The sequence below is a fragment of the Siniperca chuatsi genome, linkage group LG23, assembly GCF_020085105.1.
Source record: "Siniperca chuatsi isolate FFG_IHB_CAS linkage group LG23, ASM2008510v1, whole genome shotgun sequence".
Taxonomy (NCBI): domain Eukaryota; kingdom Metazoa; phylum Chordata; class Actinopteri; order Centrarchiformes; family Sinipercidae; genus Siniperca; species Siniperca chuatsi.
In genome coordinates, this window is record NC_058064.1 from 16,769,840 (window position 1) to 16,787,183 (window position 17,344).

At 38.5% G+C, this 17,344-nt stretch overlaps 1 protein-coding gene across 1 annotated transcript; it reads left to right on the top strand.

Moving 5' to 3' along the window:
- The first annotated feature begins 2,868 nt into the window (after window positions 1-2,868).
- Window positions 2,869-16,604, top strand: si:ch73-252i11.1 (uncharacterized protein LOC553517 homolog). Its single transcript, XM_044186183.1, has 12 exons — window positions 2,869-3,241; window positions 4,875-5,010; window positions 5,380-6,169; window positions 6,265-6,315; window positions 6,446-6,572; window positions 7,784-7,943; window positions 10,554-10,674; window positions 10,768-10,864; window positions 10,991-11,069; window positions 13,001-13,131; window positions 13,488-13,639; window positions 14,310-16,604. The coding sequence occupies exons 1-12, from the start codon at window positions 2,964-2,966 to the stop codon at window positions 14,867-14,869; spliced, it is 2,682 nt and encodes an 893-aa protein (XP_044042118.1). The 5' UTR covers window positions 2,869-2,963; the 3' UTR covers window positions 14,870-16,604.
- The last annotated feature ends 740 nt before the right edge of the window (window positions 16,605-17,344 follow it).

Genomic DNA, 17,344 nt, shown 5'->3' on the forward strand with positions numbered 1-17,344 from the left:
AAATGACGTGAATTCCCAGCATTGAGCCTTGCCCCCTTTTAAAGGGAAACCCGTAGCAGGAAATCGCAGCAGGTCGCGAGGCCGAGATACAACAGCTACAGGCTGACTGACAGGCACACTGACAGATATTTTTTTTTTCTGTTTCTTTTGTTTTTTTTTAATCAAAGCTTAATGCAAATGCGGTTACACACTAGACTAAACCGCCATGCTTTAATGAGACAGCATGCAGTGCCAAAAGCAACAGCAAAAGTGTAAAGATATAAAAGCAATATCAGCCCTGTAGGATATAGGAACTCCATATGAAACGAATTATTTCTTACTAATTAATACATATTTTATAACTGTCATAATATGAATCGTTAAATATTGCATATAGCTTATTATTTACAGACCAAATACCACAAAGTAGGCTATGAAAAGGTTACTTCAAAGTCATTGACTTCCACTCAAGAGATAGGATACAAAAGGCTTAGGCTACTAAAGGAATACTACATGACAAAGGAACTGAATAGTACATGTTGTATTGCATAGAAGACAAAAGGGAATATATTCAGTGCTATAAAATATTTGTTGTCATGGTGATTCTAGAAATCAGTACATCAGTTTCAGTTGTAGCCTACTTGGAAATTTGAAATGACTTATTTTCCTATATGTTGGCAGAATATTTCACTTTCACACAAAGGTCTTAAAACTGAATAGAGTACTAATTACTTGTTAAAGGGACTTTTTTTTACATTGGACTGATCAGACTTATGGGGGAAAAAAGGCATTTAGGTATTAAGTGGTTGTCAAAGTGAGGTCCTCTGCTAAACCCACTGTACACTACCAATGTAGGAGTAAACAGCAGACAGTTAGCAGCTAGCTGGTGAACATGGTGGAAGCATTTAGCAGCTAAAGAGCCAAATATTTCCCTCAGGAGTTGGTGGAGAGCAGAAAGAGAGCCAAAAGGAGAGGGAATATTGGACTTACATTCATCAGGTGGCCAGAAATGTGACTCCAAATGTATGTTAATGTTGTTCTGTATCTGCTGGATGTGTAAATAGACACATCCAATTGTTTACTACTTATAAAGTTTACACCTTTACTAGTTGATAATATTTCAATGTTGTATTTTCATCTTGTTCCGTTGCTCCCAAGTGGCCAGAGAATCTGTTAATACTGCTTTAAATAGATTTAATTGCTGCACAATCAGTCCTTTGCACAAAGTGATTTCCATATAAACAACTTGATTGGCACAAGTTTCCCTTCACAGATGGTGCACAAAGCTAAATTAACTAACCTAACAACATGAAATGTCTTTGGAAGGTGTCAGGCCACCAGAGCCTCCAGGACAGCTTCAGTGCTCCTTGGCATGGATTCTCCAAGTCTCTGAAACTCACCACTCGTCCAAAAGATATTCCCACATTTGGTGTTTTGATGATGGTGGATGAAAAAAAGAATCTCTAAAATCTCCCACAGGTGTTTTAGTTGAGATCTGGTGACTACATATGATTTACATCATTGTCCTACACATCAAACCACTCAGTGGCTCCTTGTGTCCTGTATAGAAGCGTCTGACATGCGACAAAGGTCCCGAGAGGTGGACACAAACTGGGACCCCCTTGATAACTTGGTGTTCAGCTTAGATTACTCGATTAGGAGGAGGCCCCATTAATTTGTATTGAGCCATCGTGAGCATCCAGGTCAGATTTGACAGTGAACCTGGATTTCTTTACGGCACCAAACAGGAAGAGAACGAAAGCTCTGTTCTTCTACAGCAATGAAACTTAAAGCTTCAGAGTTTCTGGTGGCAAAAAATCCTGGAAAAATCCCTTCCAACATGTAGGCTACTGTATATTCTCTTCAGGGAGGAGGAGGGGGACAGGAAGCAATGAGGCTGATGGGAAATGTGCTGCAAGTTAATGAGCAAATGCAGATGAGTGAAGAAGCTGAGGGATGACGAACCTTCATCCTGAGACCTGGTGAATGATTGGACTTGCATGTTTTATGTTATTTCATTTTATTTATTTATTGACAGTGGATGTAATTAGGATATTTTTTTAACAATAAACCATGAATAAAATCTACAGAAGTTGATCTAAATTAAGGACAAACTTAAAACACAAAACAATTGCTTAAGTATTCATCGCCTTTGCAATGATACACATTTCAGTCACTGATGCAGGCAATTGTTTTTCAAAGTAATTGTTATAGGCATTGCTATATTTACATGCTAAAGTGTTCATATCCAATTTGTTGTATTTTTGAGATGGAAAATGGGCTAAAATAAAAAAGTATACGTTCTGACAGCTGTGAGAATAAAACTATAAATGTATTGAACTGCTGGGTTTTCTCAAAACGTCAAGGAACCGCAGGGGAGACACATCATGTTAGGCAGACTTTTAGTCGGTGGGACTGACAGATTACATTAATGGGATTACAGTAATCGGATTTAAAAAGTGGCAAACGTAATCTTACACACCTACTGCAAAAACGCGGTAATCAGATTACAGACACTTTGAAAGAAAAGTGACAGAAGAGTGACAACTTGCTGATAGTCAGAAACATAAAATGCAGAGTTTTCAAATGATTATTTATATATTATTTCATGTCATGTATTTTCAGTGTGTTGCCCGTTCAGGATAGAGATCTGAAGGTGAATGTAAATATGTCTAACATGTTTAAAAGGGACAGATTCTGAATATTTGGTGGAAATTTCCCCACTGAGCTCAACAATAAGGCAGAGGGAAGTCTCCTCTGTTCTCCATATGAATACAGGTCTGTGTCAGGTCATATAACACCGGGACGCCCCCAAGCGGAGAAAAGCAGCGTTACAGCATTTACTCCGGCTAAAAATAGTTAAGTTTCGGTTTCCAATCATCAGAAATGATACCGAACAAGTTTGCTGCTGCTATGAGCTCAGCGGGCAGCCTCCAGTCCGGCTGCTGCCTTGTCTGTAGGTGGAAGGAAACAAAGGGAGTGCGATGGAGTCGGAAATATTGAAGTTCATCTGCGCCAATCAAGGAGCAGTTAACACTGATTATTTGGTGTTTAATTTCCCCGTTAGCGATTTAACGAATGTGTCGGAGATCATTTGTAACCGGGAGAAATTTGCTTCGTGTTGTCCTTTTGGACAGCCGAAGGTGGTGGCCAGGACCAAACTGAGACTGTGCAGAGCCAAAGACTGCCAGGGATCGTGCAAATGGCTACACCTGTGTAAACAGTTCCTCTTCAGCGGATCCTGTCAGTTCAGTCGGTCGAGGTAAGTATGTCTGCTTATTAAGTATGAGGCCTAAGGTGAGTCATATAGCCTTAAACTGGCCTGTCTGCCTGAACTTGCTGGAGTGGCCTGTGACTCCTTCAGAGATATCTGAATTGTTTTTAAAAGGAGCCTGTATTGTTGAAAGTCAAATTATCATCATTTTCTATGTGGGATTAAAGCCGTTCAAAGAAGGACCACACTGTCACGGGTTTGTAACGGTAGTGAAATTTAATGCTTTGCATGTAATTTCTATTATTTTAAAGGCCTTGGCCTTGACACACGCGGTGCGTTCAAGTACATTTGGCGAAAACCGACACTTGCCATAACAGTCACGTGCCATAAGGTGTCATAAAAACAAACCTAGCTAGAACAAAAATGGACATCATGTAGCTTTACAAGCTAATTTAATACATTTGACAGCTGAAGTCTGATGGCCCCTTAGACTTTTAGGTAGCTTCAAAGTTAGACTAAATCTATTTGAAGGAAACCCATTTAGGCTATTAACTTTGATGAGACTGTCATCTCGCATGTATGCTAAATATGAAGCTACCGCCAGGAGTGGGTTAGCTTAGCTTAGCTTAGCGCAAAGACTAGAAATGGGGAAACAGCTAGCTCGACAATTAATCAAAATATTATCGAAGTCTTTTTTTGATAAAGGTCAAATGTGTCCCAACATACCATTATAAATGAAGCATACAGAGATGCCCCAGCCCACAAATCATATTCTCCAAACAGGAAACATGCTTGTTTGGTACAGAGCCCAGCAAAAATTACATCATCATTTTTATATTTTATTTCAGTGAAAATGAAATGCTAAAATTTCCATTCCCACTAAAATCATGAGTCATATCACAATCGCAATTTCTGTTAAAATAATCGCAATATGATTTATTTATTTTTTTGCATATAGTTCAGTCCTATTAGGTGCTGGACTATTTCTTGGCTGGGTGCAATAACTTTGTGGAGTTTTGCCTGGCAACCGGTGTGGGCTCCAGTTTTCAGTCTTAATGTTAAGCTAAACTAACGGCTACATATTTACCATATGGTGGTATCAATATTATATTTCCCAAAACGCCAAACTATTCCTTTAAAGCTTGAAGACATTTGTAACACACAGTAGGCCTACACTCTGCCTACTTGATCCAACACTTACACAGGGCGAATAACCAAATCCAAGATACCTTTCATACTCTTGAAATTTCAAATGAACTCCATTCTACAAGTGTCATACAATGAAAGCAAGTCAAATATCTTGTTAGCTGTGCTTCACAGTTCTGGTGCAATGGTGACCTTTAGCCCTGTCAGTATGTTACTGTAGATACGTTTGGTATCACTTAAACATGTCCAATACCTCTTTGTAGCTGCTGCTATAACTCATATTTGTTTTAATGTGTTACTGTGTCCTTAGATTTATGTATGTCTATAATTTTTTACTTTTAAAATAGCAGTGCTATTTAACAACAGACTTCGTAGATGTTAGACTTTCCAACCACCACATTAATGCATAATTACTTTCATATTCATTCAGTAATATGTCCTTTCAGCTAATCTAAATGTATTGTAGTTACAAAACATCATGCAGGAACTATATATTTAACATTAAACTCATGACGGAACTGTGTGTTGATGACAGGAGAGGATGCAACTTCTCCCATGAGCTCGACTCTGATCACAATGAGGGGATACTGAAAAAGCATGAGCTGGAGAATCTGAGCAGGTCGGAGCTGTGCACACTGCTGCTGCAGAGCGACGACACGCTCCTGCCTCCTGTGAGTTTGACTACGTACAGAAGATGCATCCGGAGGAGTTTTTCAAATCAGATTGTTGGATTGCTCACAGAGTGGATCAGACCTAAAAACTGTTGCCTCAGTGTATGGAAGGGTATACAGATCCTGAAAATATGATTGCAAGAGACCCTAGAGTTCTTTAGAGTACCAGAAGTTTTGTTGACTTTATCAAAACACTAGCTGGATAACATCTGTATTTAGCATCTTAAAGGAGTTGTTCACTGAAAAATAAAATGTTGTTTATATCACAACAGCAATTTCCTGTTTGTTGTTTTCTAACCCTGTTTCCTTGCTTTTTGCTTTGCGTGATTGTAACTACCTTTCCTCCTTGTCTTATCCTCCCCATACCAGATATGTTACGATTACAACAATGGTGATGGGGAGTTTGGCCGGTGTCAGGAAGCCAATGATTGCAAGAGACTGCATATCTGTGAGAGGTACCTGAACCGCGACTGCAGCTGCTCCAGGACTCATGATTTTAACTCTCTACAGCCATTAAAAAGCCTGCAGAATAAAGGCGTGCCTGACAACCTCATTTGCTCCATGAAGTCTGTTTATGCAAATAAAGTGGCTTTGAGGTACTCTGACAACAAAGGCAACCGTCAACCAAACTCTTCCACCTATGAATTCGCTGCTAATGCGAGCGGCAACGATGGTCTGAATTTACAACAAAGGCAGTGGCACAGAGGGAGAGGTGGTTACCAGGGCAACAGAGGAAACAGGGGCAACAGAGGAAACAGGGGAAACAGAGGAAAAAGGGGCAACAGAGGAAACCGGGGCAACCTTCAGCAACACACCTGTTCCACCAGTGACATCCTTACTGTCATCAATGACTTAGATCTGTATGGTGACGAGGGACCAAACGAAGGCAACAGTGACCAGCAGCAACTATACTCTTCCACCAGTGACGTCTCCGCTGCTGCCAACGACACTGATACGAGCAGCGACGATGGCCAGAACAGAAAACAAACACGAAATCGCAATAAAACTTCAACAGCTGTCAGAGGGAGAGGTGACAACAGGGGCAACCATCAACCGCTGCAACGAACCCGTTCCACTAATGACGTCTCTGGTGCTGTCAACGACAATGCAAACAGCAATGATGGACCGAACAAAAGAGAAAGGCAAAGACCTGTCAGAGGTAAACCACACCAGCTGTTTTCTGAAAGAACTGTGCTAAATGTAAAAAAAAACTAAACAACAGTTTATAGTGCAGTTTTTGTTTGTTTCCTTTAGATAAAACTGAGATATGCATGTACTTCATCAAAGGACACTGTATACATGAGGGTGAGTAATCAGTGATAGATCGTAGATCCTCAAAACAGTAATAATTACACATATTTTGTGTACCTTAGAGTGATTGTCAACAGTTTGATCCAGTGACATTAATCTTGTTTAATGGCCGATGTGTTGTCAGGCCGATGTTTTAAAGCTCATGACAAGATGCCGTACAGATGGCAGATCAAAGAGGATGATCAATGGACCGCCTTGCCTGATAATGAGACGATTGAGAAGGACTACTGTGACCCTAAAAACACATACAGGTACTCTCTGCTGACATTTAATGGGACTGTAGTTCTGTAGTCCTGGCATGTTACTCTTAAAGTCAACTATCTTGAGGTGTATACTTTAACAACCAATTTCCAAACTTCGACCTACAGTAAACCCAAACCTCTAGTTTGGTCTGCCAGTTGCTAAGGGGGAATTGCCTTTGAAACATCAGACTGATAAACCCAGACTGATAAAATAGCTCTTTACAGAAATTTTGAGAAATACGCTTATTCACGTTTTTGCCAGAGTTAAATGAGAAGATTGATACCACTCACATGTTTGTATGGTAAATATGAAGCTACATCTAGTTAGCTTAGCTTAGCTGCAAAAAGGGGGGAAACAGCTAGCTTGGCTCTGTCCACAGATAACAAAATCCAAATACTGGGCCGGGCACCTCTTAACACTCACTAATTAACACATTATCTCCTTTCTTTAATCCGTGCAAAAAGTGTAACAACAACATGTGGGTTTCGGGGAGTTTTATGCTGGACTATTTCTTGGCCGGGTGCAGTGACCTCATCAAAGTGAAGTTGCCAGGCAAACAGATGAGACTGGAAAAAGGCTGATAGCTGCTTCTTGATATTTACCGTATAGACATGGCAGGGGTATTGATCTTCTCATCTAACTCTCTGCAAGAAAGTGAATAAACTTATTACTCAAAATTGTCGAACTTCTTTAAGGCAAGGTGAGGCCAATTGACCTGCAGGCTTTAGACTGAAACTAAACCAAAATCAGAGCCTTAGCTTCCAATATTATCTTGAGAAAACAAAGACTGACCGATATCCAATCAAGCCCAATAAATCGATATTAATAGCATCTTGCTTCTTTGTTTCCACATTATATTGGTATGTTGGGTGGGACATAAAGCAGAGAGGGATCATTTGGTGTAAATCAATGACATAGTTATGGAGAGAGAGAGATTTTTCACTTGATGAATGGGGTGGGATTGTTAAAAAAATTTGTCTGGTTATATTTCCTCTGTACCAGCATGAATTCACAATTAAAGATATTTTAAGTGGCCATTACAGGAAATAAAATGTCTTTTTTTAAATTTAATAAGTCGTTTTATGACCTAGAAACACGAGTTGAAAGGTAATTTTTCATTGGATAGGGAAAATCCCAATATTGATTTGATGTTTCAGCAAACTAATGTATTGGTGTATGTATGAATTGAATTAATAGTTACTTATTTTTCTTCCTGTAGTAGCAGCAGCCCACCTGTGCATTTTGACACGATGACCCGTGGGCCGAACAAAGTACGACGACTCTCTACCGTTAACGCTTTGCTCGAGCCAAACTTTATCCACACCACTGAGTGGGTTTGGTACTGGGAGGATGAGTTCGGAAAGTGGAACATGTACGCTGTGAGTAACTGGAGTCACAGTCATTTTTATTTAGTTTTAGTGGTGATAATGCAGACATGAGGAAATGCCAGGAATTGTCACTGGGTGACACGGTTTAGAGCACGACACACTACACATCCATTCACAAAATCTAAATAATTTCATAAAATATCATCAGCACTTCAGCATACATTAAAGGACAGTTCCAGTATGTTCTGAGTTGTGTTGCATTTCCTGTATCCTGTTAAAGCTGCTCTAATCAATGTTTTATAGAAACAATGGATCTAATGATCATTTGTAAAAACCCACTATACGCTCCCTGCTCAGCACCAAACGGCAGACAGACAAAGTTAGCTACTAGCTAGTGAACATAGTGGAGCATTTAGCGACTAAAGAGCCAGATATTTCCCTCAGGAAAACAAAACAGCTAAAAGTAGAGTGAATATTTGACTTACATTCATCAGGTGGACACAAACACAACTCCAAATGAATGCTAACGTTGCTAACTGACTGCTGGATGTGTAAATAAGCTGTGTTTGCTGACACGTTTTCCATATGGACTTTTAAGGTGGTAAAAGTTCAGTGTTGTGTTTTCAGTTTTTTTTCTCTGCCCCCATGTGGCCAAAAAACAGTTAATTCATTACATTCAGAGGTATTTGCTATTTTTAATAATAATCTTAGTAATCTTAGTTATGTAATGCTATGTGGTAAATATTCTGAAATAGGGATGTATCCCCAATCTGCAACAGTGATATTGCAGCCAATCAAGGCAAATATTATCTGACCATTTTAAGGCTGATCAAAGTTTAAAGTCATGACTCTCCAATAAGGCCACATCATAAAAACCTTGTAAATATCCCTTGTTGAAACATTCAAACAGTCCCTAATAGATAAGGAGGAGGAGCAGCATGAAAAAGCAGCAGCAGCGCACAGTTTTCATTGAAGATATGCACACTGACAACATGCCTCGGCAAGCGAAGCTAGTGGAGCTGATTTGGGCTAAAAATGGCCACTTTACCTCTATTTCAGTGACATTTCGGAGGCGTACCACAACCCTAAATGCTGCTGTCGTGACAACAACTCACTGCAGCACTGTCACTCTAATAAATTTTGCACACGATGAGAAAGAAGTGAGGCTGTTAAAGCTTTGCAGTGGAATTTATAATGTGATATTAGCCTTCTGATGCAATACTCTATCAGTTGCTGTCTGAGCTATACTGGCTGTGGTCCATGTGGACTCTGACAGTTGTCGTGGAAAGGAGCAATGTCAGATTTTGTCTCTCACACCAGGATTGAACTTCCCACTTCATCCTTCCCACTCACGGTCAACTAATTCTGCGCTGAACAGACGACTACATGTGTTTACATAATCCTGCAAGTCTTTATATTCTGTTTCATCCGTTTTATGTTTATGGAAGACATTTCTTTTTTCCCTGCTGTATTCTGTTGCTTAAACTGCTACCCATGCACATCATTCAAGTTTTAATCTTATCTTTTATGGCTCTACATCCACACAAAAAAATCAAAAGAGGCGGAGATCTCTGAGGAAAGAGATTAGCAGCAGCAGAGATTGTAGTCAGATTGCATAAATTTGAATTTGTCAGACTCATACTGGACTGTTGAATAAAGAAATAAAGTTTTTTAAAGGCATTTGGTGGAGCTTCAATAATCCAACTTTCAAAGCTGAGTCCCTCTTAACAGTTTATCCTCCAGGTTTACACTTCCAAAAGGAACATTACATGAAGTTTCAGATTTCAGACTTTCAGAGCAACATGTGAACACAGCATAAAAAGTATGAATATAAGACTGTCTTGGTAAAAATCCAAGATCTGATGAAAATCTAATCATGGAACAGATTAGATTCATCATATTCACATTGTGTCTCACATTTCAGTCAAATGAATTCAAGTACTGAACTTTTAAGGCACATTTGGTGCATTTGCCCAAAACTGTATGGTATTAAAATTTATTTTAAACTTTAATTCAGTGTTCTAAATTATGTTATGCTCTGAGACATTAGATATTTAGGGTCTAAAATAAGGGGTGATTAAAAGGGTGATTAATAAATACATCGAGGAAGAATTAAATGTTAGCCCTTAACTGTCTGAACTGTGCTACAGTAGATCTACTTCATCATCTTCATTTTTCTTGAACACAACAGAACATTTTCAATTTGGGATTTTTCCAAAATTTCACAGACGACACTAAATGTCACCATACTTGAGAATCATACAAAAATATAAATTTCATATCAAGCATTATCCATTACCACAAGGTTGCAACAAATGTGAGCTCAATATAAGTTTAGTAAAAACAAAAAATGTAGTTTGACAATAGGAAATACAGTATTAAGCAACAATGAAGGAATTAAAGGAGGAAAATATGCTTATTTGCTTTCTTGCTGAGAGTTAGATGACACCACTCTTTAAAACCCTTATGTTTCCTTAGCCATTGCACTGAAGCCAGCTGAACTTGCAGCAGACAATAATTTGACTGAAATTCATGTTTGTATATTTACAGTTTTTGTAGGCAATAATGTTTTTCATACCATACCACCTAGCTCCTGATTGGTCATCTACCGTTTCAGATATGTTTTGAGGTTAAAACAGACTTATCTGTCTTGTGTGGCAGACTGGTGGACACAGACCAGCAGACATGGACAGCGCTAAACTGGAGCAGAAGTTTCTGGACAATGATAAAGATGTTGTGGAGTTCACCGCCGGTTCACAGTCATATTCACTCAGTTTCCAGGGTAAAAAAAGATTATGCAATTGATCTCTGTGTTTACAGTTTTGTGCAGTTTAAAATATTCAAGCTGTATTATAATCATGTTTTATTTCCTCAGACATGATACAAACAAACAAGCACTATGGAACTAAGAGGATTGTGAAAAGACGGCCCCTGTTTGTCTCCGCAGCTGATGTCCAAACAAGGAGAGTGAGGTATGACATCGCAAATATACTATGTTGTTCACACTTATGTTTTCTACCTTTTTAAAAAAAAAAAAACCCCATTTAAGTCAAACTACCTCACAATAAAACTAATCCTAATTTGCTTTCTGACCACAGAAGGCCTCTTGGTCAACCAAATTTTACCACTATACCAGACCACTGGGACAAGACACAGATTCCTCAAACAGGATTCAGGGTATTGTAAATACACCACACCTTCAAACTGCATGAGAAACGGAATGTACAAATCCCTACTGTTTAGGCTAACATTCATCCCAGGCTTAGGAGTTATGTGAATGTACATGCTATTGAATATTTTAGAAAAACAAGTACATCGGTAACTGCTAGTTACCAAGTAGCCAAATGCACGTTAAAATTTACATCATGTCCATATTTGCTTATTGTTTGCCTGTTGTCTCCTGGGTGTGATTTTCTGATAAAAGGGGGGAAAAATCAATGCAGTGTTGGTGTTGCTTGGCAGCAACCTGGAAATCTGAAGTTTCCAACATTAACATAATAAGACATGCAGAGATTTTAATCTACAGTTGTCCTGGCTCCTGTATATTGTTATAATGTATACAGCCCAAATTAATGTTGACACTGTGCTGTTTTGGCAGTTAATGTTCTGTCCTGTACTAACATGAAATAAAAGTATGACTCTGGAAAACCACAGCCAGTGTCTTAACCAAAGGCCATTAAATGTGTAACAGATTTTATTACTTACATCTGACTTTTTTATGTTATTTTATCAGCTTAAGATAGCTCCTTCATTTTAGTTGTGCAATGTATTGTGGCAAGATTGTGTCTATAAACACCACACTTTAAAATCAAATCATTTGTCTTAACTTCATGTTTTTTTCATTTTCCCACCATGAATACACTATAAACTCAACTCATTACTATAAGTACACAATGGGGGAACAGCTAAAAAACGATAATATATTGATGGATTTATTCAAGCAAGTGGTACCAAAATGACATTAAAAGATAAGGCTGGCGATAATCTATATTTTTCTTATTGTGAACAAATCCTATGAAAAGAGTAGTGTGTAGTCAAAATGTGACATAGCTTATTTCAATGAGCCATAGAGCTCCTTTGTTAAAACTATTGAAAACATCAATGAGCCACACGTCTCTTCATTACCATGAACATGGGCACTGTAGTTTATTTGGACTCAATCCTACATACACTGTCCTGCTGCTGTAAATACTCCAAATGTGTATTAATCCTCTGCTGAAAATAGTCCCCAACCAATCCACTATTCGCTCCTGTTTGAGTAACATTTGACAAAAACCACAGTGCCCAGCTGTTTTAGGAAATTATTTAGCCTTTTTTAAAGATAAAACTATATATTTGTGGCAAATTTTTAAAGATTTACATCTTGAGTAGTAACCAATGGGCTTGGGGCTGAGTGCCACAGACAGGGTAGCCAAGTCAGAAAGTATTGAGAGACTAACTCAATTGGTTTTGGTCTTTTGTTCTTTGTTTTTTTTTTTTGTTTGTTTGTTTTTTGTGACAATAACCAAAATTTTAAAATAATGCAGGCTTTATCTTGAAGTGGAGAGAAATTACTGCTGGAATGAAAAACACTTTGAGAAATGTAACGACGACACACAGTGTTACTGATATGAAGCACCTGAAACCAGTCCGGTACCACCTGTAGGCAAAAGAACATGTACAGCGGCAGGTTTGACCTATAGATGTGCTGATGAATTCCATCTAAGGGCAAGAAAAATAATAAACACTATAGTGACACCAGCAGCTATAATAAAAGCAAAACATGCACTTCAAGAACTCATTGGCTGTAGGTGACACCAGTGATAAAACTGAGGCAGCTCCTCCTTGTGGAGAACCTGCAGCCTTCAAACATGCACGCAAAGGTATGACCTCCTAGTGTTGCTAGAAATTTACTGTAGGGCATGTGTGTTGTCTCATAATTTCTGCATACTGACATATAACTTCTTTTAGCTAAACAAAACTGTCACTCCAAAAGCATTTTCCATCAGTATAACCTAATAATTGCTTTTTAATAGAAATATCTACCTTTAGTATTTTCACTAAATTTGAAATTAGAATTTAAATGTTTTGCCTAGCAAAAGTTATTTCCTTTCGCTTGTGTTTTCCAGCGAGTCTCCCTCCTGCGCTCCTCAGATGAATTTAAGGAGATTGAAGCTCTTTTCTGTAAAACCATGAGAGGCTTTGACATCGTCAGACTCGAGAGGATTCAGAACAAACCTCTTTGGGAAGTCTTTCAGTGGTATGTATGTGATTTTCATGTTTGGTCTGGAAACTTAGAATTCACACTTAATCATCTGAGCGGTTGTGAGTTTTAATATCTTCATAGCTAGGTTATCATTGTATCTGCTCTGATAACCACCACTGTCTGAAGGTTAAAGGGAGACTATGTAACTTTTTAAAGAATAAATGACATTCTTCCTCTTACAAAAGTTGAGTGCACATGAGCAGTAAAATGCACCGTTGCTCAGTCGAGGGGTTTGGCCACTACAGCAAGTAGCTAATGGTGGCTAACATTAGCTAATGGTTAGATAAAGGTTAGATAGATATTGCTTTATAAGTGACGTGTTTTTCTGATTTTCCTTTTCCTCAATAAAGGCAGAAAAATCAGATGAAGAACAACAACGGTGGGCGTAATGTGACAGAAAAAAGGCTTTTTCATGGCACTGACTCTAAATACGTTGACATCATCTGCCACACCAACTTTGACTGGAGAATCTGTGGAACTCATGGAACTGCTTTTGGCAAAGGTGAGTTGAAGAAATATTCACTTTGGGCTAATTACTGATTTGATAACAATTAAAAAGAAAATTTACTCTGAGAGCATGGGACAGTGTCTATCAGACCAGTCCTGCAATCGTAACATCACGCTCAATGTGCGCACAAATTTAAAGGGACACTTCACCCAAAAAACGTATTTTTTAGCCTTATACAGTGTTTAAGTTCTCCCTCGGTGTTGCTTTTTTGTGATTTGCTCTGGTTCAGAGACATTGGTCATAGCTCCTCCCAAGACAATGGATTTCAGTTTGCTATGTGGTGCTCAAAATGCCAAAAAATGTTGTTGTTGTTACATGGATAAATTGATCGACAGAAAATGAATCAGTAACTGTTTTGATAAATGATCAATTGTTTAAATCAATTATCAAGCAAAAATGCCAAACATTTACTTGCTACTTTCAGGTTAATTATTGTGAGAACTTGCTGCTTTTCTTTGTTGTATGTGATAAAAAATTTAATATCTTTGGGTACGTTTTTTTTCACTATTTCCTGATATTTTATAGACCAAACAAATAATCGTTTATTCAAGAAAATAATTTGCAGATTGATCGTTGCAGTTAGTTGCGGCCCCTAGCGTCTTTCCACATGGTATAATGACATTACAATAATCCCAGATTGTAATTTCTTTGTGTCCAAACCCAGGTAGTTACTTTGCCCGGGATGCCAAATACTCCCACAGCTACACCAGTGACTCTGACGTCAAATCCATGTTCGTCTCACGACTGCTGGTGGGAGACTACACCAGAGGGTCCTCCGACTACCGCCGACCTCCTTCCAAGGACGGCGGGGACATAAACTTCTTTGACAGCTGTGTAGATGACGTTATAAACCCTTCCATCTTTGTTGTGTTTGAGAAGCACCAGATCTATCCCGAGTACCTGCTGCAGTACAAGACCACGCACCCGCTCGTTGATTTATATGGTGCTGTACCACCGGCACCGAGGCCAGCTCCCAAACCCAGAGTATCAGTTTATCAACCCACAGTACCGGCCCCGAGACCAGCTCCCCAACCCAGCGTATCAGTTTATCAACCCACAGTACCGGCACCGAGACCAGCTCCCCAACCCAGCACACTGTCTTACAGCCCCAGCCCCTCTTACCAATACCAACCCAGCAGAACAGTTACCCATTTCACACAATCTTCTCCACCTTCCTCCCCAACCCCGAAAGCAAAGAAAGCTGATACGTGTGTCATTGCTTAGGGACAAAGGTTAAGTGAGGGCAGGTGTGTTTTTATCGGAATGGATGACGGCATTTGAAGGAGCTTGATGGAGTGTGCAATGAGTAGAGTGGCTTTTATGCAGCTTAAAGTGCTTATTTATGAGGAAGACCTAATTATTAATCACACAGATAAAAACAGTCAAGTAGAAAAAAACTACAGTGAACAGGAAATATTAATGACAAGTTTACCGTTGCCAAGTTTCCATCCAAATGTAGTGAATAAATGCATTTTCCATCCACTGCTGTTATGCAAATATTTCCATTAAACCATTGTAGAAGAAGAGGGCACAACAAGAAGACGGAATTAAAGATAAAGAGCCCAGTCAAACTTTAAATGAACAAAAACTATGTAGAAAACATGATGGAAATGTAGCATTTATGTTTGTTTCCTGTATTAATTTGAGGAATGTTAGTCTCCTCATCGCTCCACACATATCTGATGTTTTCATCTACGTTATGATTTTTCACTATTCACTATTCGCTGTGTTTCTGTTGCACTTTGTCGCATTTTGCTTTTATCAATACACAAACTTTAACACCTCAGCCAGGCATAAAAACTTTTTTGCGATATTTCAACTTATTCAGAATTTTGGGGATTTCCACTCAGGTGTTTTTTATGCGCAAATTTAGAATCCGCACAAACACGTGCTTGGAATAGCGCTTATTATGGAGTGGTTTATCGAAATTAACAAAAATACATATGAAATTAATTTCAGTCAGCAATTTGCTCAGGAAATGCACATCACAATAGCATTTAAATACTCATGTTCAATGATTTATAATAAAAGAAATACATCATATTTAGTAATTTTTGCAGGAAGAGACGCTGCTGCATAGCTCCCCAACCAGTAGAAGGCGACAAAATTCCTTGTCGATATTTATAAAACGCACCACTTGCAGATTTTGTGTTGAGTGTTTCATTTTCTTAACAGTACGATTCCACTACAACTAAAAATATTGCCATTACCCAAATTGTTGTACTGTTTGCAAACACTTCTGATTTTGTGCATTGAAAATTAATGTAATATTCACGTTAATTGCACACAAAAGACTGTTTAATTTTCAGGTTTGCATTATATGGCTTTGTTCGTTACAGTTGGAGCTGCATTTCTCTCTCTGTCTGTCTCATAAGTGAATTGAAGACGCCACCAGCGGTCAGGTTGGGCCTCTTAGTGACATGAGGCAGGGCATGAAAAATTACCAATATGGCTGCCGGTGCTTCCTGTGACATTAGGCCTGCAAATCATCCCCCCACTCAACACACACACACCAGTATACATACACTAGCAACTGCCTCCTGTTGTGTTTCCTGACAAACTGCAGTGTGATTGTGAATATGTTTGCATGTTAAGATGAGATTTCATAGATATGCGCCCTGACTTTTTCATTGAATCATTCCACAAGCTGAAAAATGCTTTACACAAAATCGATTTACACTAAAGCTTAACACTAATTTGTGCAATATCTGCAATGGGTTTTACTATGCTTCTTAGATGTTTTGAGTTTATGTAATGATTTATATTACTGTATGAATATTAAGACAATTTGTTCTAAAACAGAAGGCATTTCTCCATTCCATGTGCTGATTTTTTACTGTATTCAAAATTACAAGACCACCAAACCCTGGTCCAGATGTGCTCTGATCAGGGCAAATGTAAACAATAAATGCACTTAAATAAACTGCTTTGGTTTGGACCAAAGAAAATTTGAATTAAAGCTGCGCTAATCACTGTTTTTATTAATAATCGATCAAATGACAACGTGCACTGTAACAGGTGTTGCTCAAAGTGACAAACCAACTGAGAATTAATGTGGAGAAAAGCAACTGTTAGCTTACACGTTTGACATATTATCAACGTATAATGTTGATATGGCTATGTTGTGTTTACAGTTTTTTGCACATCCACCAAGTAGCCAAACAAAAACATGTTGGAGCACGTTCTTTGAAAACTCTTTATGAGAAGACCTTTAAATCCTGGCTGCAGATTCCTGTGGGGACGAATCCCTTCCAACTTCTGAAAAACATGAAGTTGTCTCCCCCATAAATTATTACTAAATAAATTATGTAATTGTGAAATAATTCACACATAAATACAACACTTTTTGAAGGTTTTGTTTATTTCCCCCTATGTATCCTGCTGAGGGTTCTATAGATGCGGTAATTGTGTTCACTGCTCTAATTCAACTGAGACTAAATATTTTTATCACCCCCGTACAGGTAAAATATATTCTTCTTCAAACTTCAATCAATTGTAATTCTACACGTCATATATATCCTGAAATGTCTGTGCGGACTAGTCTACGTATGTCAAACTAAACCCATCTCAAACAAAGAATAGCTGAACACAGGACTGCAATCTGCACAAAAAATATGGACTATGCAATCACACGTCACTCCTCTCAGTGGAATCACTGTTCTCCTGTTAAAAAAAATTACACCACCCCCTAGAGGTGGA

Bases quoted from the DNA above. Each gene is read 5' to 3' on its own strand.
- si:ch73-252i11.1 (XM_044186183.1), top strand. From the start codon at position 2,964: ATGGAGTCGGAAATATTGAAGTTCATCTGCGCCAATCAAGGAGCAGTT. The intron at 3,242-4,874 runs GTAAGTATGTCT...TGTTGATGACAG, and splicing joins TGTCAGTTCAGTCGGTCGAG to GAGAGGATGCAACTTCTCCC. The intron at 13,132-13,487 runs GTATGTATGTGA...TCCTCAATAAAG, and splicing joins CTTTGGGAAGTCTTTCAGTG to GCAGAAAAATCAGATGAAGA.